Source organism: Alligator mississippiensis, chromosome 1, assembly GCF_030867095.1.
Source record: "Alligator mississippiensis isolate rAllMis1 chromosome 1, rAllMis1, whole genome shotgun sequence".
NCBI classification, from domain to species: Eukaryota; Metazoa; Chordata; order Crocodylia; family Alligatoridae; genus Alligator; species Alligator mississippiensis.
In genome coordinates, this window is record NC_081824.1 from 289,971,818 (window position 1) to 289,999,263 (window position 27,446).

Sequence of the window (27,446 nt, forward strand, 5' to 3'; positions counted from 1 at the left end):
AAATCAGGAAATCCTTTATTGTAATGTACCAAGAGGAAAAAAGCATTGCAATGCAACAATGACAGTGTTGCAAGTGCTCAAAATTTCATCATGAGTTTTGTGATCACTGGTATCTCTTCTTAAAGTTATTACATGAGAATCTCACCTCCTTTTTTAATGTAAGTTTCTTTTCCTCACAATTGCAAGGGAAACCTTCAAAATGTTAGCCATAAAGTGTCAAAACTGGAAGGGAAATATATTGAACCCAGCATTTAATTATATCATGTAATGAAGATTTTTGAGCTAATCTCATGATTTTTTTTAAGGCCTGACTTATGACTTGTAGTTGGCAATACCACAGTGTATGCTAAAAATCAAGGGAAGTAATACTACCATATAATTAAGACAAAATACCAATAAGAAAAAACATATAGTACCCATGGATTATGGAAAAAAGGACTCTGTATCCTTTTTAAAAAATTTATTTAGAAATCACATACATTAATGTATAGGGAAGGAGAAAGAGATGCAAAATAGGTGAGCATACAAATTCATTTCAAAAGAAATGGTGAGATATTTTCCAGATAATTATTAGTACATCAGTCTATGTGAGCATTTAACTGCTGTACCTTTTCTAGATTAAAAAAAACAAACAATTTCTGAAGCACACAATAAATGTCTATTTTCAGAAATCCCACCATAATCAACTTAATCAACTTGTAGGCAGATTTTTTTTTTGCCTTGTTTTGTTTTATTCCTGATAGTTCACTGGGGGGGGGGGGGGGGGGTGTCTTTTTCATGCCATAGTTTCTTTCCTCAGTGTCCGCCTCTGATGACAAGTGAGGATACTTGTGAACGATGATTTCCCCTTAGTTCTTGACCTTTTCTTTAACTTCTTCTGATTCTTGAGTGAAATTCCAAGCTCCTCCATTATAGCATTGAAAGAAAGACACTGGTGGAACATGGAAAAGGTTTTTAATAATAATTATTAAAAATAAACATCAAGCCCGTATTCTGTACAATTTGAGGTTTAGATTTCTATAAATCAGGCTGTAGGTCCTGACCTCATCTTCCACTGCGTTTCAGAAGTCTGGACATATGGCAAATTTATACCTGTGTAATTTACATTGGTTTTGGAGACTGATGTAAAGTGTATCAGGATTTGGAGCAGACAAACCAGCGGCTTGTCCCAGGGTCTGTAAGATGCTATTTCTGCAGCTCACCACTAGGTGGAAGAAAGGCAGTAATAATGTAATTGTTGTTTTGAGGAAACAGCTACCTTTGAGGAAGTTGTAGACAACACCCATAAGTTACACCAGTGTGGTTGTAATAATAGTGTTTTGTATTGACAGTGTAGTTTTACCTCTGATGCTTTCATTGGATTAACGTTTCTCTGGCATGGGGTTCTATATCATTTATCTACTCATTTACACAGGTGTAAAAGTCAGTTACACAGCAGTGACTGTGCCATGGTCAAGGCCCACTGAATTCATCCAGAGTTGAGTCTAATGCATAACGGACGGGATTTTTAGAAGCTGCACTTTTTAGTCTATCTCTGTTACCACTCAAGTCAATTTAATTTCAATTTCTGTAGGAATAGAGTTAAGCCAATCCTTGACATTTTTGAAAATCCTACCCAAACACATTTGTGGTTTCTATTGTGGCTTCAATTTATGAGACTCACCTTTTTTTGGATACTAAATTTCCTTGGGAATATCAAACACAATTTTTCACTTTAAAACTATGCTCACTTACGTCTTAAGACATGAATGCTAAAGTACAGAAATATAACCTTGATTGGGAATTGTTCTGTTTTAATTATTTTTCCCTTAGGAAAATAATATAAATCCCTAAAGCAGTATACGTTGCTCAATGTTCTTTCTACAAAGAAATGGAGAAAATGCTTTAAAAATATTGTCTAAGAAAGGAAATAATAAGAGTGGAAGGGTTGGAGAACTGCAAGGTACATGGTTTAGAAAATGTAGCTCCATTTGACCATCAAAGGAGTGAAGATCTTTGGGAGAAACAAAACAATTCATTAAAACCTATTCCTTGAATAACCCCATGTTTCAAGTGGAAAGAACTATAATGTACAGCTATATATCTCATCCATTATATATCTGTAGACATATAACTACAGTTTATAGTTTTTATATATAGTTCTAGTTATATAAATATAGCATTGATATATTAAATCAAATAATAATAGCAGTGTGACAAAATGCAGTTTGACCACCTCACTTGCCACCTAACTCATCTGCAATAGGATTTTGTCTGACATTCCGAAAATCAGTAGTTACAAAACAGCCGCTTTAATAAAAACAATCCCCCCCACCAAAACAACCAACCACACATATTTTTTCTCTATCCCAAGTATGGATTTTCTCTAAAGTGTACATTGGTTCAAAGTTGACAGTAGTCAGTCCTTGACCACTAATGAGTCAGTGGTGGTATCTCATAGCTATGTTAAAAATGAAATGAGTATGTGGTTGAATAAGAAGTCAAGGTTTACTCACTTGCTCTAGTTCCTGAGAAATACTTGGCATGTTAAATAGACACCATAATACCACCCTGGGTAGAAAAGAAAGGCACTTCTTTCCTTGCAAAGGGCATCCCTTTCAGCATAATAGGAACGCAGGATTTCCTGACTTTCGGTGCCATTTTTGGTTAACTTTAAGTATAGCACCTTTTTCCTTCTCTAAAGGATATTGGTCTGATCCTACAGACTGATCTACCTAGACTCTAGCTGGTATTCATGTTTCTTTAATGTATGTATATTTGGAAGAATATAAATGTATCTCACACCAACTTTTCATATGTAAAATTGTTGTATAGCCTTCTGCATACCTAGTAAAATCTTGTTTGCATACAATGTTGCACATAGACCTAGACTACGTTATGTCCATATTTTAATATCCATAAAGAGGCTTGAGAGTCTTCATTTTCAGAATCTGTAAAAACTAAATTAATTTATGGTAGACCTAAAATGTAACAGACATGGGCAAGAACAGGATGCTGGCTTGTTCAAATTTGCCTAGCAGATCAGCCCTTGGTAATAAAATAGGACTTTTCTGGTGGTGTTATCATTTAAAAAGAGCCGTTGATTATGAATTTTTAGAATTTCAAGCATTTAACTTGCAAGTTGAACCTGTGATATCTATGCCCTATGGCAACAGTAAGTGAAGAAGGTGTCTCCCTAATGTGGAGGTTATTTTTAAATTATGGGAGTAGTCATGTTTTCAGGGAATATCACCACTGATTTCCTCAGGTGATTAAAAAAAATGTACTAACCCAGTGACTCCAGTTAGCTACTTCTTCTCTGTTGTTTTAATTTTAATTGTAGATTTTAAAATTCTAGAATTTAGAATAAGCGAAGAATCCTATGGAATAAGCATGGGATGGATCAAGTGGAAGATCATGGTTTTTGTTTTTATTTTATATTATTTAACAGTTGTTACCAATTTATAGTTACTGCATGTGTTTATTATGTGTCGGTTTATACAGACTATAGCTTGAAAAGTATTTTTTGCTGGCACAGTAATAACATACTAGTTGTCCAAACTGATTCAGATTATCCCAATTGCACTGTACTCATTGCATTATCTATAATTTCGTATCACTAAATTAATGTCATAAAGAACACCTAGTATTTGCACATAAATATTTCAGGGACATATTTAATAGGTCAATACTTGAAGTCTTAAACATCTAGCTACCTATTTAGTGAACTTTGTGGACTTGTCCTAGCTCCTAAAAAATCTAAAATGGCCAATTGGTCTGTTCTATTCATAAGCTGGTCTTTTTTCTTCTTCTTAATAACAACCCACGTTATATTAGGAATGGTTTGGATGTCCAGATTGTGTCACAGAAATACATTTCAGCTTGCTTGTTCATCCAAGCCAGTAACTCCTGACAACAGTGCTAAACTTATATATATATATGTAGTTTTGTTGCCAGTCTTGATTGTAAATTGTTTTACCTGTAGGTTGTTTACATATTTATTCAACTACAAAAAGGAAATAGTATGGCCCTGGCTTAATCTCAAAGTTCTCTGCTTGATAGAATTATACACTTCTCCATTTGGTTACAGAAAGCCCATGATCCAGAAGAGGAGAGCAAAACAGTGCACACACTGGCTAAGTACAGACATTCAAAAAGCCTGAGGCAGAATTGATCCAATCTATGTGGGTTTCTCTAAGCTCTGTAGACTGTATCGGGAGCAAACAGAACATATGTTAGCCCTTCGGTGTGGGATGGTAGGACAGATGCCTGCACTGGCTGAGGCCAGAAGGCGGGGGTGTCTGCATGCCTCTCAGCATGCTGAACATTGCCAAGGGCAGCCAAGCCTAGCCAAGTGGGGGCCATCCCTGATTGGCTGCTGGGCATATGCCCCCAACTCTCTGCTGTCAGCTGGAGGGAGGGGAGGATCCAGCACAGAATCTCTCCTGCAGCTTTCCCCACCAGTTGTGCAGACACCAGCTTCGGGGGGGGGGGGCAGGGAGCAGGATGGGGGCTTTCTGTCACTAATAGGCTGCAACTCCTGGGGGTGGGGGGCTGTAGAGCTAGCCTGGCTGCCCAGCCCAGGTAGGTAGGCACAGCTACCCCTGTGCAGACCCCAGCTGGGGGGGACAAGTCAGGGGGTCCCTCCCCTCACCTCCACCCCACTGCCCCACCCAGCTGACAGGCACGGGCAAGATGCAGGGCTGGGGACCAGAGGCCTTACTGCCTCAGCTATGTGACAGCCTGGGGGCAGGGCCAGTCCAGCTCAGCCAGAGCAGACGAGACTGGGCCACGGCTAGCCCAACTGCCCTGAGAGGGGGGGTTAGCAGGGTCTGTAATGGTGCCTGGGATGCTGAGGGATTGTGACCTAACTTGAATCAGTAGGGATCTGGAATAGAAGTTCAATCAACCGTTCTAACCTAAACTGATCAAATCTAATACTACATCCACCCAAGTCTATCTTAAACCGGGTTCTGCCATAAACCAGTCTATGTGCACTGAACTTCTGTTCTGTTACAGGCTTAGACTAGTTTCCAATCACTTACACCAGTTTATGTGTAATATCTATGCCTAGCCATTATGAACCTGCTGTTACACAGAAGGTAAAAACTTTGAGAGTGGAAACTGCAGAATTCACATAACTTCCAAAGTCCTGTCCAACTCCTGGTTCCAGTGTTATACCTACTGGAAGCATGTCAGTTGTTACAGTTTCAATATTGGAGTGACTTAATGTCCTGGAAGAAATCACCTGCCATGGGCACTGTTTTTGTTTAAAAATGTCCTAAAATAATGAAGTAAGTATAGTAGTAATATTAGGAACCTGGACAGACCCTTTTAAATGAGTCCAAATGGGATATCAACAAGGTCACAAGTTTGCTCTGTCTACAAAGTCCTATCACCTCTTGGACAATAGGTGGGAGGAGATGGTGGGCTCTACTAGTAATTTGAAAAGGCCAGAATATTTGGGGCTTGGTCATGCCTCTCTTATCTTCCCTCCCCTTTCTTAGACGTTCTGAAGTGCACTCTGAAAAGACAACCTGGATTTGCAATGATGCTTTTGTTTAAATAGAGCCTGTAATAGCCCCTGACTCTGTCATACCGAATATTTTTTTTCTTTCAAATACATAATAATAGAGACAAGATCATGAGGATACTGAAACTGAGCCTCTTGATTTAATGTGTCACAAATTATTCTTCGAAGTAAGTCTGCCTGTGGTGACAAAACTTTTTACTGCCTTTTTATTAAAGCTGAGCAGAAAGCTCAGTCTACAGTTGCTTTGTCATACCTGAGAATTAGGAAAATCATTCGATAACAAGAAGAATTTATCCTGGGAGGATATCTGACCAGGATGCAGCTAATAATAATGCAGCACTGAGAAAGAAAGGCAGAAATGTGGCAACCACCTAGGTAACCATGCTTTTTTAAATACTGCACATAAATGGAACAATGAGACATGCTAAATAGTGGGGGGAAAAAGCTTTTTGTTTGTGCCAAGGACATTGGAGAAAAATGTTTAGACATATTTTTTCCTGATAAAAATAAAACTGCTGTAGTACATCAGAAGTCCACTTGAGTAGTCTACCATTAAGAACTAATTATACAGATTAGTATGTGAGCTACTACAAACAATATCAGAATTTGTAAAGCATGCTTCTTCATTAAAAAATTACAATAGAGGTGTTTATCCTGGACACCTCACATCATTTGTTACTCAATGGGTGCATCTACACATGCATTTAAGCACAACTACATTTAATGCACATTAAGTGATTTTTGGCAGGTGTCTAAGCATGCAGGGACTTGCCACTAAAGTTAGTGCACTTGGCCCTGAAGCCCTGCCATGTGCCCCTAGTGGCTGGGCAGACCCAGCACTCAAGTTAGTGCCAGGTTGCATCTACACCCTCTTAATGCGCTTTAACTAATTGCACTTAAATTTGATGCTTGCATTTTCAGGTATCAAATTTAGGGGCAATTAGCCTAACTTCACCATTTTCAATGCGCACTAAGAGCGAGCACATGTAGATGTGTACCTGTAATGCACATTAAATTAGGCTAATGTGCATTAACATGTCTCATGTAGACATACCCAATATTCCCTTTTTAATAAAAAAGTGAATTTATCTGATTACAAGCCATACAAACCAACTGTAGACTAATGAGGTTGCACAAGCATTACAGAGTGTAATATCTGAGCTGTGTAATATTTAAACCACTACTGGTGCACAAGAAAGAAGCTCAGGTTAATTCCCAGAGCAGACAGTGAGTTTCCAGATCTGATAGCTTGTGGAAAAATCCTTCTTGGAGATTTGCTATGGGTATAACCGAAAGAGAATAAATATGGGTCGTCTTGCTGTCTCATTTTCATGTGGTCACTTGCTGGAATAGAATCAGATGTCAAAGATGTGGAGCCTTTTGACTAATCACTTTTGTACTTTGTGCACCTTTCTGATTCACACTCCCCTTGCTCTGACTGTGCAGACTGGCTTATAACTTATCAAACTCATGAGCAAGTATATACGTGTCACTATCTGGGCTCCCTGCTGCCAGGACAGGGGGACATAGTCCCTGCCTGGGTTCCAGTGGCAGAGCCTGCCCCAATAGCAGGCAGCTCCCAGGGACAGGGAGCAATTTCCTGTCCCCTGATGCCCAGCTGACCGGGAGCACATTTGCTTCTGGTCAGCTGTCTACATATGCATTACTGTGCAGTAAGTAATCAGGAGTAAATTTGCTACTTGTATTTACAGGTAGCAAATTTACTCATGATTTGAGCAAATTACTGTGCAGTAAGTGTCTGCACATGTAGACAATAATGTTTACTGTGTAGTAATTTGCTCTAATCTTGAGTAAAGTGCCTTGTATAGATGTGCCCACTGATTGCATTAGTAATGATAATACATAAGCCAGAACAGACTTGTCTTAACTGTCAGATCTCAGATGCAGTTTTCAGGGCTTGTAGTTCTAAAAATGCAGACAAAATATTCTGATGAATAAACTGCACATATCTGATATAGCATAAATATGGAAACTCTGTATATAGCTGCATTTTAAACTTAGAGTTCTGCTAAGTGGAGAGTCTTTGAATGCTCCTTGCCTATCTTTATAATATGGGCCAGATTCCTGAGATGTTGAGCATCTCCTGAAACTAACCAAGTGCCTCAACCTCCACTAAGAGGAGTTGTAGGTGCCTTGCTTCTCTCTGAGGTACTCCAGTCCCTTGCAGAATCAGGGTCCAAGTTCACATTGTACTTGTACTTACTATTGAAGATCAATTCATGCTTCTGCTTTTCACATCCTCGGTTGCTAGTACAATTCTTAAGTGGCCCGTGAGCTTTTTTTACCACACCTTCATATTTAGATAGGAAATTCCATTAAGAGCAAGTGAATAAAAGCAAGAGAATTGCTTTATAACGGTTCCCAGAGGCAAGTTGAAATCTACTCTGCCATTTGGCACAGTCAGGCGAGAAGTAAAGACTCCTATTACTAAGAATATAACTCTTTTTTTTTTTAAATCCCTGTAGCCTCTCTCGCAGATGTGAAGATGCTTATCTAAAAAGTCATCAGGACCATTCAGACTATAAATCTATGCAAACTTGCATGAGGATTTAGGAAACTGAAACCCCAAACAGTTCTTTGGCATAGCAGTGATTTAAATAGTAAGCACAGTAGCCAGTAGGGCTGTGCGAAATTTCTCCTGGTATTTCGTTTTGAAGCCATTTCAATGGGTTTTGAGCTTGAAACAGTGAAATCAAAATGAAACAAAAGCCTTCGAAACAGCTTCAAAGCGAAACAAGGGCACTCAAAACATTTCGAGTTTCGAAGCCATGCTTACTTGGGTTCCACACCAGTCCCAGCCAGCAGCACCAGCCTCCTGTCATCTGGCAGGTAGATCAGGGGCTTGCCCGCACCCCCATGAAGACTGCTGGGTCTGTGCCAGACTGTTCCCGGGGAAGTGGGTCCCCTATCTGCCTCCCGGATTACAGGATGCTGGTGCTGTTGGCTGGAGCCAGCAGCAGCACCGATCTTCCTGGCACTGGCTGCAGAATAGCCTATGGGCAAAACATTGAAACAGCATCGAAACAGTTTTGATTAAATGAAACGGAATAGTGCTTTTGAAACAAAACATTGTTCCATCGAAGCGGAAGTCGAAGTGGAACGGTGCTATTTCACACAGCCCTACTAGCCAGTGTTACTCTCCTTTGAGACTTTAGAGGACTGGGATTGGGTTTAAAGTTATTTTCCATCTGAAGTAATGCATATTAAGGATTCTGCTGAAGCAAAGCCAGAAGATGTGTGCAGAGAGACCTACCTTTGTAAGCACTGGGTGTTGATGAGAAGACCCAAATTTGCAGCATGTTACAGATCAAAGTTCTCAGATCTCTCTTCAAGAAATCTGACTATAAGAGTTGTTTACTAGGAATAATTTAATCATGACTAAGATAATTTCTTCCAAGGTGTTAAGTGGGGTATGAACACCCATAAATTTTAAGACTGCTTTCTTTGTCATAAAAAGCCTGTCAGGGTTTTTAAGAACTGATAGAGGAATAGGAGTAAACCACTAAGATTATTGGAAGTACATCTAATTGCAAATAAAGCTGACCAATTGATAATGCAAAATAGAAACAGACAATGGTATATTCTTGTCTTAGTTTTAAAGACTAAAAAAAATCAAGAGAACAAGGCTGAGTTGGAATGTGTTTAGGGTGCTTAGAGCATCTTCTGGAGTACTTCTTTTATTTAGCTTGAAGTCAATCAGTAAGTAGTGTGTAATTGCAATAAAGCTCAAACATGGTCCCTCAGTAAAAAAGTTCATTAACTTGGTTCACAAGTGTAAATGGCAGTGTACAAAGGAACCATGCCAGCAGATTAAAAAATAAATGCAGATACCCTAGCACACACCAAGGATCAATATAAGTACCCAACAAATGGATGCAAACTGGCATGTACAGCGCTGGGAGTTAGGATCAAGTTGGGAAATGAAATAGTGAAAATGCTGGGATATAATGAGATCTAGCTAAAAGCTGTTTTGAGCAGTTCTTTACAGTTCACCACATTTTTCTAACTTTAAATTTATATAGATAATATATATGGTCACAAATGTTTTCAGCATTGCTATTTAAAACAAATTCTTAGACAACTTCCTAATAACTTGTATTTTTATTATGTAAAAAACTGAAAAAGCTTTATAAATCAGTATTATTTGATATCCTGATTTTTAAAGGCAGCTACACCATGAAGGAAACCTGTCTTAGAAATACAGTGGGTACAAATTCCTTTATACAGGTGTGAATCAAAAGTAATTCCCTTGAAGTCTGTTGCATCAAAAAAGTACGCATACAATAGTAAAAGGGTGCCCTTCCTGATGCTTTTGTTGAGTACTGGCTTTACATGTAACTAATAAATATGATTTGGTGGTATAGTGCAAGTTACTTGGAGGCTTTGTCTAATGAATTTTAAATGGAGGAATTAAAATTCATTAAATACTGACACTGGGAATAAGATGTGTCAGCTAAAATTCACTGGCTTGATGCAGCGGGGCTTCAGAAAGTTAATAGAGCCCTGCAGGTGTTTGCTTTCCAATGTTGCTAGAGAACCACCTGGACTTTGCTGTTCAGTCTCTGCAAAAGCATTCAGTAAAGTCCTATAAATCAGAGTTTCAGCTAATGATACTGCAAAGGGTTTCATCAGTTTTAGCTGAAGAAGGAATAAAGGTAAATATTTTTTTCTTACCTGAAAATGTTGGTCTACCCAAGGAATGACAAGAAGGTTACTGCATGTATATCAAGTGGTATTTAAAAATCAAATACAGTATGTTGCATTTGTTTTTCAAGATGGGTGTATCTTATTATTCCCTGATGTGCTTCTAAATCAGGGGTGGGCAAAATACAGCCTGCAGGCCAGATCTGGCTTGCCAAGGGATTTTATCTGTTTCACAGCAGGTCCCTCAGCCATGCCCAGTGGGCAGCCTTGGCAGTAACACATGCAACCAGTCCCACTTCAGCCTTGTGCACAGTGAGGCTGAGATGGCATGGTGGCTGGACTCTGCTTCCAGGCAGCCCCAGTAATGGCAGCTCCTTCTGGCTGTTGCTGCCACTGTCACCACTACTGCCAGACCTAGCCCTGCTGCCCAGGCATCCCAGCCCATCTAGCACTGCCAGGGATGCTGGATGGAGCAGGTGGGCAGGGTTTCCATGGAGACTGACCCAGGACTCCCATAGGCAGGGTGCGCTCAGCCAGGGGATGGGATGGGATTGTGGGCAGGTGGAAAACAGCTTCTGGAAGCGAGATGGGCAGGTAGGGCTGGGGCCAAGATCATGGACTGGTTGCCAGGGCCTAGGCAGAGCTGCAATTTGCTCCTCACATGATGGATCGTGACCGAATTAGACCAGCCTATGCTGCTGGGGTGGGGGCACTGGGGGCTGGTTTGTGGGTGCATGCTCTGCCCCACTCCTGGGTTGGGCCAGTCATGATCCATCATGCAGAGAGCAGATTGCAGCTGTGCCCCAGCCTGGCCCTGCACTGTCAGTGGTGCACAATCCTGGCCCCAGCCTCAGCTCTGCCTGCCTGTCCCACTCCAGGACTCTGCTCCCTGCTCATTGGTGGCCCCATACCATCCCCCATCTGAGTGTGGGGGTTCCAGACTACTCTAGTAATCTACCATTTAGGGAGTTTTGGTAACCTGTTGTGGGCTGGGATCGAGGGTGTGTGGGGGGGTGTGGAGTAGTACAGTCGGACCCTGAGTTACACTGGGGATACATTCCTGAAAATACCGTGTAACTTGAAACCGTGTAACTCGAGGCATTAAGTCAATGGAAAACAGGGGGATAGGGACTTGGGACCAATATTTGATAACATTATCTTATAATAAAAGGATATTTTAAACACAAAATAATAGAATTAATAGCCTTATTAAACCTTTACTCCCAGCTACATGCTCATACAGAGCCAAAGCTTTAGCCCTAATTGCTGCGTCGTTGACAACTGCTCCTTTTGTATTGGTCATTTCTTTGATCCAAAGATTAAGGAGTTTCTCAACCTTATCTAAATGAGGAATTCTAGTCACCAACGACACTCTCGAACTCACAGGGGTTGTCATTTTCACACCGTCTTTAACTTTTTGCTCACTTTTTTTAATGGTATGCACAGTCGATTCACTTAAACTGTATCGGTGTGCAATCGATGCAGCACTATTGCCTTCTCTTAATTTATCAAGGATTTCTATTTTCTGGGCCAGCATGCTAGACTTACATGCTCTTTTGGGCACAACATCAAAGGTTTTCTTTGATGCCATTTTTACAAATATTCAGGGGTTAATGTAACCAAAAATGATGGACAATTTTGGAGGAGACGACAAGTGATGCTAACACTATGTAAGCAGACTCCAAACTAACAACCGCTCTACCACAAACAGTGTAAACATGAAGCAGGGTATTGCGTAAATTGAAAGCTGGTCATGTTATATAAAGCATGTATACATGAATCAGTGTAACTCGAAACTGTGTAACTGGGGGTCCGACTATACTGACTTGGTGTGGCAGGGGTGGAGTGCTGACCTGGCCTGCAACAGCTCACCAAAACTCCCCAAGTGGCCCTCCAGCCCAAATAATTGCCCACCCCTGTTGTAAATGCTCAAATTCTTAGGTCCCTGGAGATGCATACCAGGATCTTAGCTCATACTATAGTAGATGGGCTTCAAAACCATTTATAATCTATGTAAGGTCAAAAGCTTGCCTATCACATGTGCTGTTTTGAGATGAATGCTTTCTCTAGGACACACCTGTTTCTGTCCTGACTATACAGTGTGAATGGAGGGCTGTGTTCGAATGCCTCGCTCCTCTCGGATTAATTTCCCACAGTCTAACTCCGTAGATAAGGTGGTTCCAGAAGTGGAGTTGGATGGATGGGTTTGCTTACATTGTAGTCCATAAAAGAAACAAAAGGCCTTGCATGCAAGAAAAATGGAGACAAAATAAAGGAGAAAATAAATAAGCGAAATAAAAGAACATGGAAATGAAACACAAACTATATTGAAATAAAAAAGATTATCTTATGGAAACAGAAAAGTCACCAGTCATATACAATGCACGCTTTAGATTAGCTGTATGATAATAAACTTTGCGCATTATACAGTATCTTCAGTCTAAGCTTCTTGGAGCCCTATGAGAAGAAAAAACCTTGTAGAAAATAGGAAGTTATAATGAAACTGTCTGTATTCTTTTTACAAAATCACTTCCTACAGTGATATTGCCACTTTACTGTAATGCAGTTGAAGATTTTCATTATGATGAGACTATCTGTAGGCAATTACATGTTGCTGTGATACAGTGGTAGGATTTCCACATCATCTGAACTTTTATCACATCAGATTTCTGTCAGTGATGCACTCTTATTCACCCAAACTATAGCCAAGTAAATTAACAGTCACCTGGTGATGCTAAAGTTTTTGTCTATTTTAATTATGAGGTCAGAAATATATTGTCCTGCACATCTCCCTTAGTGATTTTTCTACAAATACCACACTTTGTCATCTCATTAGCAATTGCACTAAGCACTTTTTATTAAAAAAAATATAGGTAATACAGTTAATTAAAGACTAGCAAGAGAATTGTGAATAAAACCCAGCTAAGATCTTACCAATATGTATTGTCTTAGATTCTCTTTGGTCTTTGCTTCTCAAGGACGTCTTGCTTACCAAGACCCTGTCCTGTGGATTGCTTTACATATATAACATCCTGGGTCTCTGTGGTGTCATTTGCATTGAGTGGGTGTTTGCTCAGACATGGAAGTCTGCTGACATGAAGTTTACAAGATTCAGGCCTAAGCTACTGCAGAGTGAGATTGGGCCTGTATCATGAAAGACAGACTGATGCAGCAACACTGACTTTATTATTAGCTATTGATCTGCTTTCCAAGGTACAGGCAAAGAACTGGTGTCCCTCTCAGTGGTCCCAGTCTTGCAGTCTGGTGCTGTGTGAGGTGCCACTGAAGGAAACGGGGGTTTGAGCTGGCCCAGAACTCTGCCTACACAGATCAGGACTTCAGCACATGAACCAGGGATGATGATCAGAGGGACAAAGCAGAGGTAGCTGAAAAGGAGTTCATGAATACACTTACTAGTACTTTTGCTGTCTTATCTTGGTCTCAAATATATTGATGTGGTATTAATCTGATATCAATACTCAATTTTAATTGCACAATTTATTTCCCCAATGGCCACAATACCCACAAATTGTATTTCTTTCCCTTTTTGTCTTTCTAACACTTCAGTAGTGTTACACCAGGAATCACTTTGGCCTTAAATCCTGTTCTGTGACTCCTATCACTCTTTAGTTTTGCTCCACACTTTAAAATTTGCACTTCAGTCTGGGACATACAGATACCTGGCTCTGAAGGAATGCTTCACGCTGCGAGAGAGAATTACATTTGTGGAGTTAGAACAAGTAAATTGCTGCTGTTATTCAAAGTGATGATGCTAAGGCCACAGAGAGAACTCTGGTTTTATGTTTTGCTCCCTTCCAAGTCAATTTATGTTTGAAGTCTTAAGATCAAACAACAACTGTTCAAGGAATTAACTGCACTTGAAGGTTCTGCACAGTCATACTAAACAGCACTAATTGGATTGAGAATGAGGTACTTCTCTCTTCTCATTAATAAATTATATGTCTTTGGTGCCAGGAAAACATGGCAAGGGTTCAACAACACAGGAGCAGGAATCCAACACAAAGACTCTTAACAATACAGCCTCCTATATACTTGAATACTTTGGCCCTAAAACAAATACAAGCTAGAAACAGACGACTCACCTGTTCAATATCGCTGTTTTTCCTTGATTTATATATAAATTCTCCAATGGCTACAAACACTGAAAGAACAAGCCCTGCAGCAAGCACTATAAAGATGCCCCCAATATTCTCAACCCCGAGAGCACTGGCCTCTTTGCTGTCCTCCTCAGGGCAGCCATTGCCCCGCCACCACTTTTCCTTCATCATGTGCAGTTTCCCCTCCTCCTGTAGCTGGAGAATGGCAATGGTAATTTTGTCTCTATAAGGAGACCCTGTGGAGCAAGAGCAAGAACAAGACCTTTTAGTGTTTGCTGCAGGAGAGTGCAGGGAGGGAATCTACTGCTGACATTTGAGAGCCAAGTGAGTTTTAATAACGATGTGGGTGATTCCCAGCTAGATCATAACCTGAGCAAAACTGGTGTTTTAAGTTGGAACAAGGGGATGGCATTAGCTTGTGAAATTTGCACTGGTCGCTGAAAAAGAAATGGCTCCTCTCCACTCTAGTTATTCATTTTGGGAATCCACTACGATTTTTGTAATTGCCAAAGGTAGATTCTGCCTAACAGACATTGTATTTGTCCTGAGAGAAACAATGTTATTCTGGGATAAAGTGCAATCATTCAGATGTCCATGTCTGTTGTCCCAGAAGAAACTCTAAAGAAGGTTCATGGATAAAAAGTGCTAAGTTAGTCCCAAGACATTACAAAGAGTGTCTGAATGGTTGTCCCAGGATTGCATCAATGATTCAATGGTAGAAAAGCAGCAGTGTATTCAGCCACTAAACCCTGACTGAAAGGTGATATATGTACATGCCAATCCTGGGAAATTTCTATTCTGGGACAAACACAGGCACAACTTTCCTCGACTTAATGCAATTTCTGTTCCTAGCTAGCTATCTTTTCCTCCCGATGTAATTTCTTAGTTTCTCAGTTTGACATTAGATATGGTCCTAGACCCCTCACTTTAAATCCATTTGATTTGTCACAGTATCTGCTTGCTTTTTCCATCGTACCAAAACCACAGTGAGTCGAATAAATTTTGTCCTCAGTTTACCTGTGCATACTTTATTGACTTCACTCCATCTGCGTTGTTATGAGAGCAGCAACTAGTTTCATATTTAATTTGCATCCTGTAAAATGTGGCCAAACTGTGGCTTTAAAAAACAAATTAATTCAAGCTTTTCTTTGGGTTTGCTTACTACATCACTGATACTCTGGTGGTAGTGCATAACCAAGCACATGCTAATTTGACTGGGTGGACAATCCAGCACAATGCCTACCAAACAGGCAAACAAAGGGTTACCCGCCCCCCTCCGAGATATGGCTAGCAACCCTGCAATTAGTCTTAATAGATCAGCAGGAGTAACTTCTGGCAACCATGGACAAGGCTAATTGGCAGCAAACAAATATCCTCAGAGGGCAGGGATTATAAAATACCAGCAGGGAGACAGTTGGAAGAAAGGGCTTGAAAAGTTAGAGGTGTATGTGCCCTAACTTCCTACCATGTTTGGACTTTCAGCATTATATTTAGAGGTTGGAAGAACTCCACTTTTGTCCAGTCTTTCTGGATGCAGCCAGCTAAGCGGTTCTCAACCTCGCCTTGAAAAACACCACTTCTTCACTTGGACTCATTTTTGACTATGGAAAGAACTCAGAAAGACTATAACAGGTCAAAATGTTTTTGATGCTGTGGAAATGCCTAGATTTATCTTGTGACTCGTGTATGCATTTGCATATCTAACAGTGCTAATACTAATATTCAGCATCCTCAAAAGGATCTTGCAGAACCCCTGGGCACTGGGCACCCTGGTTGGGTAGCTAGCTACTGAGCTAGCTATCGACTACTGTACCTACTGGCTTTATCACAGAAGGCATCTTCTCTAAGTAATGGTTCCACAATGTGTCTTGAATTTACAATTTAAAACAGACTACCTTTTTTTTTTAAGCAGAGATTATGGAAGAGAATTTCAAAGTTAATTAGATGCCTTAAAGAGCTAGGTACTTTTGAAAATCTCACTAGGTGCTTCTTGGTACATTAGGCCCCTGGCTGACATTCAGTTAAAGATTCAGTGGGATTTGATCTACAATCCCAACAATTGTACCTCCTGCTATGCTACACGTGCATGGCAGGAGGCATGACTGTGGGATTGCAGATCAAATCCCAATCAAGCCATGTTGCTGGTGCAGGGGATTATGATTCCAGACTCCTCCTGGATTGATAAATAGCAAGCTAGTCAGTCGGTCTGGGCTCCCAGCTTTGAAAGTTCACTGGAGTCAAGGTCTCCAATGCACCCATGAGACTGAGAGCCTTAGTCAGCTGATCAACCTGGCCACACATTCAGTTTAAGGTGTGATGGGAAAGTAGCCATAAAATTATTATGCATGTTTTGTATAATAACATTGTGGTTTATTCCTTGTTTTATCACCCCATTAATTGCATAAACGTGTGGCTGGGTTACTACTTAAGCTGTGATTAACTGGTTAATCATGTCATAAGTATAACATCTGCCAGGGACCTTAGAATCTAACTGCTCCTGAAAGTTTGCCCCTGTGTCTCCATTTTCTCTGTACCATCAGCCTCACGTTGTTATTACAGAAAAGTATAAAAAATAACAGTAACATAAATACAAATTTCCTTCTTTGCTTTCCTTTGCCTTTTAACCTGCAGATTGTCTAGGGAGAAACAACACAAGAAACGTTCCAATTGCTCATTTGCAGTGCCAAAATCTAGCTATTTTTCAGAGCTCATTTTGCTGCCATCAGGCAGACATGCTGTGACCACAGATGCCAAGAGACATGTGTCAGATTATGCAAAGTCCATCTGGGTAACCAGCCGTCAGCCATTATTTTGGATAGTCTGCATTGAAAGAAACAAAACTATGCCTTCTGTAGGAATAGCTTGTTTATATGTATTGAATTAGAAAAGAGAAAATTAGCAATGAGAAACACAAACAAACAAAAATGGTATTCTCTTCTTCCAGGTAATGTTATCAGTGCAAGTTTGGCTTTTGGGGAAACACTGGAACTTCCTGATCTTTAGGAGGCATTCCAGTCCCTATAATAGTCAAAGTTATTACATCTTCTTGCTTGCTAGGAGGTAGGTGCTGGGCGAGGCTGGCCTGGACAGTGGAGTGAGCACATTAATTCTTTTAATCTAGCTAATATCCTGTATCTCACAGATTGGGAATGTTAAGGGAAAGAGTATTTTTTCAGGGCCTATCCAGACAGATCTGTCCCAGGCTCTCTTCCCTTACAGCTTCCAGCATTCATAGGCCTAGAAACTCCTAATTTGGAATTTGCAGTCCTATTTATCATGTTTAATACTCACAATCCTGCATGAATTTGCCTAATCCTCTTTTGAACTTGGTTAAATTATCTGCCTCTACAACATCTTGTGGCAGTGAGGTCCCATAAGTTAATTACATGATGTGAAAAAGAATTGCATTTTTTTAAAACCTGTTTCCCAATAATTTCTTTGTATTTCCCCTAGTTCTGGTTTTGTGAGCAATAGTAGAATCCTAATTACCTTCTCTATACTTCAGGATTTTACAGACTTCTATCATATCCTCCCTCTGTTCTCTTTTCTCTAAACTGAAAGTCCTAGCGTATTTAGTCTCTCCTCATAGGAAGCCTCTCCATGTCCTGAATATGCTTGTTGCTTTTTACCTTTTCAACTTACCCTATGGTCTTTTGGAGTTGGGGGGACCAGAACTACACACAGTCCATGGTGGGCTCACCATGGATTTATAGTGACATGATGAAATTTTGTCTTTTGTTTTCAATTCTTTTCTTAATTCCTAACATTCTGCTTGCCATATTGACTGCCTTTCATTATGTCTGTGTTGCCTGTGTGGGGCATCAGAGTTGATCTTGGGAGGTAATTTATAGGTGTACTTTTATAATTTGTCAAGTGTACATAGAACATCAGATTAGTCCTGCTATTCTTGCAACACAGTAAAAATAAATCAATACTAATACCTCCTTTAAATAGATTGTATTTTATTTTATTTATGGCGTTCGTGTTCTGAGGTCATTAAATACCTTCACCTACTTGCTTATCTACCTGTGAAATAACTGGTAATCGTACTAGGATTAAGATTGCTAGTACATCAGCACCAGTGGAAGTAATAGTAGAATTACTGCTAGCTTGATGCATGTAATGGCATTTCTTTCTCCAACTGTATCCCTCCCAAAGTGCCTTTTTGCATATAGATTTTTGTTAGATCTACATATGTTCCACTAGAATGTTCAGAATGCACTAAGCTGGTGATTATTGCTAAGGAAGAAACAGCAGTAAAGCAGCAGTTTGGCTGTTTTTGAATGAGATCTATGTGCAAAAAACCACTCCCTCATGTCTCATGCATTCATAAAAAACAAATGGAATCACCACACCAAAAACCCCAGGAACCCTCTGTCTTTGTGATAGGAAAGGTAGAGAGAGAAAGAGAGAAAAGACAGAGAGAGAGAAACACTGTCATTTTTAACATATGGAAATTGCTCATATACTAAGGTGTTAAAGATCAGGCAAGTCCCTGGATAGATGTAAGGATTCTTTTTTTTTTTTAAATCCTTTTTTCCATTTGTCTAAGAACAGGTCTGTGCTTAGACTTGGTGCATTCATTAGAATTTTTGCAGTGCACAGGCATGTGTGTTCTCCTGCAAAGTGTAGGCATTCATGTTCACGTGCACTCTTCTGAATGCACAAGTGGAGACAAGAGTACAGCTTTGGCTGAAAATCTGTCCCTCAAATATTGAGAAGGTATTTTAAGCAAAATTGATTGCGCTATAATCTGATTGTTTTGTATCCTACAAGACCACAAAGCCCTTCCCTCCTCAGATTTTATCTGTGTAGTGGGTCTCTGCAGCTTAACTTGTTTATGAATATATTTAAACTTTTTACATTTTTTAAATTTAAATTTATTCTATTACATTGACATGGTTTATCTCAAGATGGTTGGGGATTATAGATATATATATAATTACCTCACTGAATCCTAACCTATCTTTCTTAAAAAAGCACATTCAACATACAAGAAACATCTTACAAATATATTGCACAGCTGTATTTCCAATAGATGTAGTCTCTCTGAGGATTACCATCTGTTCCCGTTCATTGTTCTTGGTTTAAACTGTTCTTCATTGTTCTTGGTTTAAAGTGTGGCATCTTTATAACAGCTATGAAACTCTTTGCCATGCATTTATCTTTACTTTGGGGGCTTTTAAACTTTTGTATCATTCTCTGGAGGGGGAGAAGACTGTTCTCACACAAGCAATAAAAATATATATATGTAAAATATTGTCTAAATGAAATACTGGCTAAAGTGCACAATAGCATAATGAAGCAAAGTTTAAGTTGCTGGAGTGCAACGTTCTGCCTCTCTCAGAGGTTGCCCAGGAATAGTTCAATGGGCCAAAAGCTTTTATCCACAATATCAGTGTAAATCAGTAGCTAATTCCACTGAAGTCAATGGAATTATGCTGACAGGAGGCCTTCGAACGATGACTGCATGACTGAACAGGGCAGGGAAGGAGTTTAATTTCGAATGGCACTAGCCACACAACACCTTTTGCAGAAGAACCCAACTTTAGGAGGGAAACAAGGACATTATCTGAATTTGAATGATTAGCAACATGTAAAAGAACACTAGGAATAGCAAGAAACGGCAATGAAAAAGCAGATGCTGATGAGCAGGAGTAAGGGCATTGGTTTTATAATGTACCCTACTCAAAACATAGAGACTCTCAATGTAGGCTCAGAACCTTGCATTGGTGGCTTATAGAGCTATATGTTGCATTACAAAATGTAATAATTGCCTATGAGGCACATGATGACGTATATAGTGAAAGATCATTCCTCCCTCCTTTCCTGGAGCTTTCTGAGAAGGGCAAGGCTTAGTTGTAACATTTATTATGACTCCACTAATTATCTATAAGCAGCCCTTTCTTAGCGTAATCTGAGTTTCACTGGTGCATTTTTGCAATAGTCAAGGCTGGAGTAAGACTCCCAATCACTTATGAATGAGATCTTCATCCAGAGGAGCCACAGGCTATCTGACTGCTTCCTAAAGCTATATTTCATTCCTTAGATTTTGCACTTGTTTACACAAAAAAAACAGTCACCCTCTTGCCTCCACAGAAGAACGTCATTGCTGGATCTTTGATAAGAAGGCATCTCCTGGGAAATATTTTGGTAAAAGAGGGTGCCCATATGTTAGGCAAACCTTCTAATAGGTATCTAGACTTCTTGATGATTATCTACACTGTACCTCTTGAAGTCTGCTCACCGCTAATTATACTTTCATGTGGCTTACCAATAGGAGTTCCAACACCATAGCCTTTGGAATCAATGAGTCCTCCAATCTGAGTGAGATTGCAGTTTCTCTGTGTCACGTATTCTATGCTGGTCGATTCCATCAGCAGGGCATAATCAGTTGTGAGCACACGCTGGATTCCCTCATCGTTGTTCTTCACCAATGCAGTCTGCTGCCTGCTGCTCATGAATGCCCACATTTTCTCGTAAGTCGATATTTTGGATTTCTGAGGAGGGAAAATGAGGACAGAAAGATGGCAGTTGCCAAACTGTGCTTGCAAAACATTCCCCAACTCCTGTGCTGTGGATTGTGCCAATAATACTCCTGGACTGGATTGGATATCCCATTGCTTCCCACAGCACTTAGAGTCTCAGAAAAGAGGGTTTCCTCCCATGTTATTTCCATTTCCTTCTCCACTGGGTGGTGGGCTGTGAACTGGTTTCTTGCTTCCTCTTGTCCCAGTTGTGTGAGCAATTTCAGTGTTGACATGTAATCTGTGTAGTTCTTTCAGATGAGGTCTAAAACATTGCATAGATTACAGTGAATTTACAACCCAACTAACCAAAGTGTTTGGACTCTCTTATCTTGGGGGACAATTATTTCTGGCAAGGGCAGTGGTAGAACGTAGAGTTTCAAACAAGCTACTGGCTCTTTTGCATTGATACCTTTAACTAAAATTGATGAGCTTTGAAGTGAAGTCAGGTTAGATGTCAGCTTTGAAAAAACCAGGAGATGGAAACAGAAACTTAAAAGCCAAGGTGGCCTGATATATTTTTACTTCTCCCTTTCACCACAATTCTTTTTAAGATTACAATCTCTCTCCTCGAACTCATGGGAAACGTTGTGGTTGACTTCAGTGGCAGTGGGTATTTGGCCCTAACCTTGCTCATGTATAAGCTTCAGGTCTTGCACTGTGAAGTAACTTTACTGTCAAGTAACTTCACCTTAGTAATAATATAAAGGGCTGGACCCAGCTCCTCCCTGGGAGAATGGAAGAAATGTAATATTCTTCTCTATGCTATATTTTGACAAGATCCAGACACAATCATATTGCTTATCCTGAGGGAGCACAGGGATTGCTCCCCTCTTAACTCCCCTGAAGGGACAAGGAAAAGAAAAAAGAAAAAAAAACTGGAATGGGTGCTTTACCTCTCCTTCCCCCTCCCCCACCTAATTTGGCACAGTGCAGAGGAGCATATTTCACAGCTCTTGAGGATAGTGAAGCGGGCACCTTTTACTGAAGACAAGAGGCACTGAACCTTCTTAAATGCAATCCCTCCTGGAGCAAACCTGAAGCGGTGAGACATTGCCTCAACATGAGCTTCTGGGTTAAAGCTCCAATCTACCCTCAAAGCATTGGTTATGTCCTAACATTCTTACGCTGCCCCATGCCAAGTGGGGAGCTGTGCATGAGCCCCGAAGTCCCAAGGCCACTGCGGAAGTGGTGTCCCAGGGCTTTTCTCATTTTTTTTTCTTAAAGGGTCGGAGCTGGCCCGGGCAGGGCATGCATGGGGGACCTGAGGGAGTGAGGGGGGGGTTGGGGGCTCGTGCATAGCCCCCCATGCAGCATGGGGCAGTGGGGGGCAGCAGGGATCACCCCCCCTTCCCAGTAGCACCCGGTGAGCACCAGGGCTTTTTTTTAAAGCACCAGGAGCTGGAGCAGGTGGGGTCAGCCATGGGGAGGGGGGGGCTGAAAAAGTGAGCAGCGATCGGGGGGCTGGCAGGGGTCCCCCCATGGTCCCCTCTCCCCTCCCCACCCCTAGTACTTACCAGCTGAAGTCGGCTGCAGCTCCCTGCTGCAGCCACCAGGGACTGCCTGAATCATCAAAGCACTCCAAATCTTTTCTGAAGATTCAAAGAGTTTTGAATTGATTCGGACCTTTAAATTGGTCCCCTGATTCAATTTGGATTCGGAGATTCGGCCACCGAATCAGGCCGAATCTCCTCCAAACTGAATTATTGCCCAAAGCTTTGCAGAGCCCTAGTACTTATGGATACCTTTGTTAGGAATCTCTGGCTACATCAAAAAATATTTTTTGTATATTGTTTCATGTTTCACTCAGTGACACTGAGCGCCAGGTGATATTTTAGCAAAATTAGCTGGTTCATTATTTCGGCAACTGTTTCCAGAGTTATTCCAATGGTAGCTTAAATGTTTTAGTACTGTTCAGGTCTTGGGGCCTTTTCCAGACTTGGACTTATGATCTTATCTACAGTTTCTATGAAGGTTGTTACAAATTAAGATAATACTGTCTCATTTCCTTCATTTGAATATAATGTTATAATGTCATTATGACTATTATTTTTGGTCACTGTACTCAGCTAGTTTATAGTTATTATTATCATACTATAAGGAATGTATATGATATATAGACTTCCTAGCTCAGAGGCTCTCAGCCTTTTTAGATTCAAGGCACTTCTCCACAACTCTTCAAAATTTGCAGCATCCTATTTAAAAAATGAATATAAATGAATTCTGAATATTATAATATAAACAAAATCACAATGTTAATTAGTTATTAGTTGATTAGATTGTTATAATTATATTTGCCTATAACAGGAAGCAAGGGCTCATGTTACTTCAAAGGAGGGGGCAGCAGGAAAAAGCTGACTGCTAGACAGAGGCTGCTCCAGGAGTCAAGGAGGCATACCTGTGGCCAAACAGGGAAACATCTCAGCAGAAGAGGCAGAGCCTGAGGGCATAAACCCTGGGCCCTGGGCTGGCAAGGGCAGAAGGGCACAGACCTCTGGAAAGAGAAAAATGTCTGCCTGCAGGCTTTGGGAAAAGAAGTTGCTAACATAAACAGGTGTCCAAAAAGCTGGCATGGAGCAAAGCAATACAACAGCTTAAAGACCCAGACTGAAGTAGGGTTCAAACTTTTTAGTTTACGGTGGTTTGCTAGTGTTTGCATTTAGTTTAATCTGAGGAGTGGGTTGTGGCTTTGGGGGCAGTTTGCAGGCCACACATTGAGGTGCCTGGGATGCTCTGTATTGTAAGATCTGCTCTGGGCAGGGAAGGAGGCAAGGGCTGAGACTAAGTAGGTGGAGTCCAAGCTAGTGGGCCAGGGCTGGGGGGTGAAGGGGGGTGTCTCAGCTAGAGAAAAAGGTCTAGGGCCAGGAAGGCTGAAGCCAAAACAAGGCTTTAAGCCCTGAGGGGCCAAGTTCATTGGTTGGGCCAGGAGGCCCCATGAAACTGAATTGAATGACACCTGCATGGGTGTGGAAGATGGGGACAGCTGGAAGCCAGGATTAAAGCCCTTAAGGTATGCTGAGGACCAGCAGGTTGGGCCTAGGGACAATAAGGCTAGGGCTCTAAAGAAGAATGCCCAAGGGTCCAGAGCTGGTGAGACCATGTTTAGAAGGAAGCCACCAGAGGGAGCTACTCTGGCCCTTTGAGAACAGCCTCCCCAGGCAATCAAGGCATGGCAAGTGAAAGGAAGGAGATTAGGAGGGTTTGGGAGTGAGGTAGGGTAAGTGGAGCCACTAGGGGGGTAACATGGCCAGCTTTGAGGGTTGGGTCCTATCACAGAACCCTACTGGCACTGCTGCTGTGATCAGGTGGATCTGCAGAGCCAGAGCAAGAAGAAGTTGTGGCAGGAGTGTACACTGTTGCTCCAGCCCTTCCCGGTCTGACCCAATACAGTGTCTCCTGAAAAACGAGGCACAAAGGGCAGGTGGGACAGTCCCCGGTGGCTCTGTTTTCAGGAGGCACATTGGAGCCAAAGGCTCAGTGCCTGTCTTATATTATGCAGGCAGGTGCACTGGCTCTGCTGCAGCTCTTCCCAGTTTGGGTCCTAAGTGCCTTCTGAACACGGAGGCATGCAGGGCTGTTTTATTTGGCAGTAGCAGCATCTGTCTCCAGGTTGCCAGTGTCACCTTGAGGTGAAATTGGCCTGCATACCTCTGTGTTCAGGAAGCACAAAGGAGCCAAACTGAGGAGAGCTGCAGCAGAACCAGTGCGCCTGCCTGCATAGGCAACTAGTGCCTCCTGATCCTTGGCGGGGGGTACCAGCAGCCGATCGCTGACCAGAGTGGGTGGGGTGGAAGGGGCACGGGTGTCCTTCAGTGGCTGATCACCATTGGTGGCAAACCAAAAGTGCTGGCAGCAAACCTGGAAGTGCCACTGGTGGTTTTCTCGGCACCTCCACAATCTCAGGGGAAGCACCGGCTATCACTCCCCACTCCTCAGCCAGTGAGGACCAATCTCAGGGGAGGCAAGTGCCCCCTGTGGTCCACCTATGTGTCATCTATGCCTGCCTGCATAATAAAATGTTTTAGCTGTTTTAGCTCTTCTGGGTTTGGCTTGTGCCTAGAAGCAAGAAGCAGCTAAATTAGAAGTGGAGCATCTGTATAATGTAATCCCTTTCCTTTCTCATGTCCTTGTGACATGGCATTTATCAGAATTTGAAGATTCATTGCAAGCTAATGTGGCTGCACCCTGAATGCTTCTTCTATGGCCTCAAACTCTTGACCTTCCAGCAGCTTACCCTAGTGTCTGTGTCACCAGATCAGGGGTTGTATAATGTAATATAGGCAGATGTGTGGCGGCACCTGTGCTGCAGCTCCTTCTCAGTTGAGCCCCACGTGCCTCCTGAAAACCAAGGTGTGCAAGGAAATTTCACCCTGCAGCAGTGTCACTGGCATCAGTGTCACAGCAACCTGGCAGGTTCTCACAGCACCCCACCTGAGAACCACTGTGTATCTGTTAAACTGTATCCCAGCTGTGCATCTGTTAAACTGTTATAAGAAATTTCTTTACCTTTGAAGTTTGGCAGTTCTGATTTCTTCTAATTCTACACTCAAGCTTGTCACATCATAGAACATGGCTAACCTTTTAAGAAGGTTAAATTGTACGTGCCATTTTACAGTCTTTCAAACTGATCCAGTAATATTTATAGGTGAGTATGAGACCAGTCTATCAAGCTTATTGGAATCACGTATTCTGTATTCAAATAAGATTGAAAGAATGGATTTAACTTTCTGCCTTGCTAATTCCCATTTCTACACTAAAGGTGAAATGCTAAATTCTGCCCTTTGGATGCTGATGAAGGGCTCTTTGTGATTTCAGAGGAGCAGTGTATGCACACTAGAAGGCAGAATTTGGCAAACTTCATATTGTGAAATCTACTAAAATCCATTCTGATAAATGAGCCAAAAAAGAGCAAGAAAACAAAACAATCAATAGAATTACTAGAAACAGAGCTGGTCAGAATTCAAATGACAAGTTTTCATCAGAATTTGAAAATTTGGCAAGACTGATATATATCATAGAGAGAATTAAATCTTGCCAACATTCCAATGGAACTCCAGCATGTTTCAGACTCTGTCCGACTTTCTGATGGCTTTCTTCTCTGCTCCCAACAGAGATGGGCTACTTAGAAGTCTGTGACTCCAGGATCCATGCACGTGTAAATGGTGATGCTTTACTTTGCAGCAAATTAGTCTGCTGCACAGTAAGCATCTTGTGTTGATGCAGCCACTCAGAACTAAACTCCTAAGGGACTAGGGGTTGCTGCATGAAGATCTAGTCTCATTGTTACCTTGACTTTATTTCTGTGACCATGACTGACATCCCTAATTACTGCATCACTTCTATGGAGCAGGATGTGGGGGTTGGAGGGGCGTTCACAAGATACTTTTCTATGGTAGTATGATGCATGCCACCAGAAGCCAGCTGCTCTGACTCCCTAACTGTAATAGCATCATAATCAAGGGATGTATCTAAATGTCTCCACTGACTTTTCATTAACATTTGGGGCTCCCAGAGACCATTAGACCTGATACCATTTCCCACTGTCTGGACTGAAATGAGACAGCCTCCTGGAAACCCACTGTGTTCAACCACATCTCACAAAGTCACATGTCTCAAAAGGGCTAGGCTTTTTCATATGTCTCCTTTTGTATGCTTACATTGAACCCAATTATCTTAGACTGTTGGTGCACACACAAGGGGACCTAATTAAGATCTCACAGGAAACCTTAATGCTGACATTTCCTATCATTTGAGCTTTTGAATTTGCTACCTTAATATTTCTTTGAAATAGCTTTTAAGCATGAAATTATTTATATCAGATACATGCACAGTACTTTACAGCAATAAGAGACAGATTCATGTCTCCAGGGCGTATATAGTGTATATTTCATACATCCAAAGGTCCAATTTATCCATTACATATAATCTATTGTGTGAGCATAGGCTAGTGACTTCACTTCTGCATAATTCTATTTTCCTTTCATTCCTTTTGTTTTCTTTGTTTAGGACTCGGGGTGGAGAAAATGCAGCCCACAGTCCACATGTGGCCTGCCAGGCTATTCTATCCAGCCCACAAGGCCCCTACAAAATTTAGAAAATTAATATTTATCTGCCCCTGGCTGCCTATCACGCAGCCCTTGATGGCTTGCGAAAACTCAGTAAGTGGCCCTCCGCCCAAAGTAATTGCCCACCCGTGGTTTAGGCTGTAAGGTCTTCAGGGCACAGACTGACTTCACTATCCTTTTATACAGCACCTAACACAATAAAGCTATGATCTTGCTGGGATCCTCTGCTGTAATACATAACAGTACACATATGCCAGTGATATAAATGTAATAAATTAAATTGTTCATGTATTTTTTACCATGTCACCTTTGCTCTGACAAGTAATCTATATCCATTTTGTACTGAAACTAGGTATAGCATTCTTCTGCTTGTATTTGTGTAACCGTATACAGTTTCTAGCACTAGTAACTGTGGGCAAATTTTGCCGTATTTAGGTATCCATTAGATGTGTAGATGCTAAAAAAAACCCAGCTTTTTTGTGTTTGCAAAATACTAGTCTCAGTTATTAATGGCACAAAAAGTCAATGCAAAACTTGAAGGTACTTTGGGCAACTTGTT

At 41.2% G+C, this 27,446-nt stretch overlaps 1 protein-coding gene across 1 annotated transcript in view; it reads right to left on the reverse strand.

Moving 5' to 3' along the window:
- Positions 1-445: 445 nt before the first annotated feature.
- The window catches only part of GRIK1 (glutamate ionotropic receptor kainate type subunit 1), a 252,425-nt gene continuing 225,424 nt past the window's right edge, over positions 446-27,446 (reverse strand). Inside the window, exons 14-17 of the mRNA XM_019476375.2 lie at positions 20,570-20,795; positions 14,281-14,531; positions 12,255-12,419; positions 446-931 (exon numbers count right to left, since the gene is read on the reverse strand). Coding sequence (XP_019331920.1) covers positions 12,270-12,419; positions 14,281-14,531; positions 20,570-20,795 — 627 coding nt within the window. The 3' untranslated portion in view covers positions 446-931; positions 12,255-12,269. The remainder of the gene's footprint in view (positions 932-12,254; positions 12,420-14,280; positions 14,532-20,569; positions 20,796-27,446) is intronic.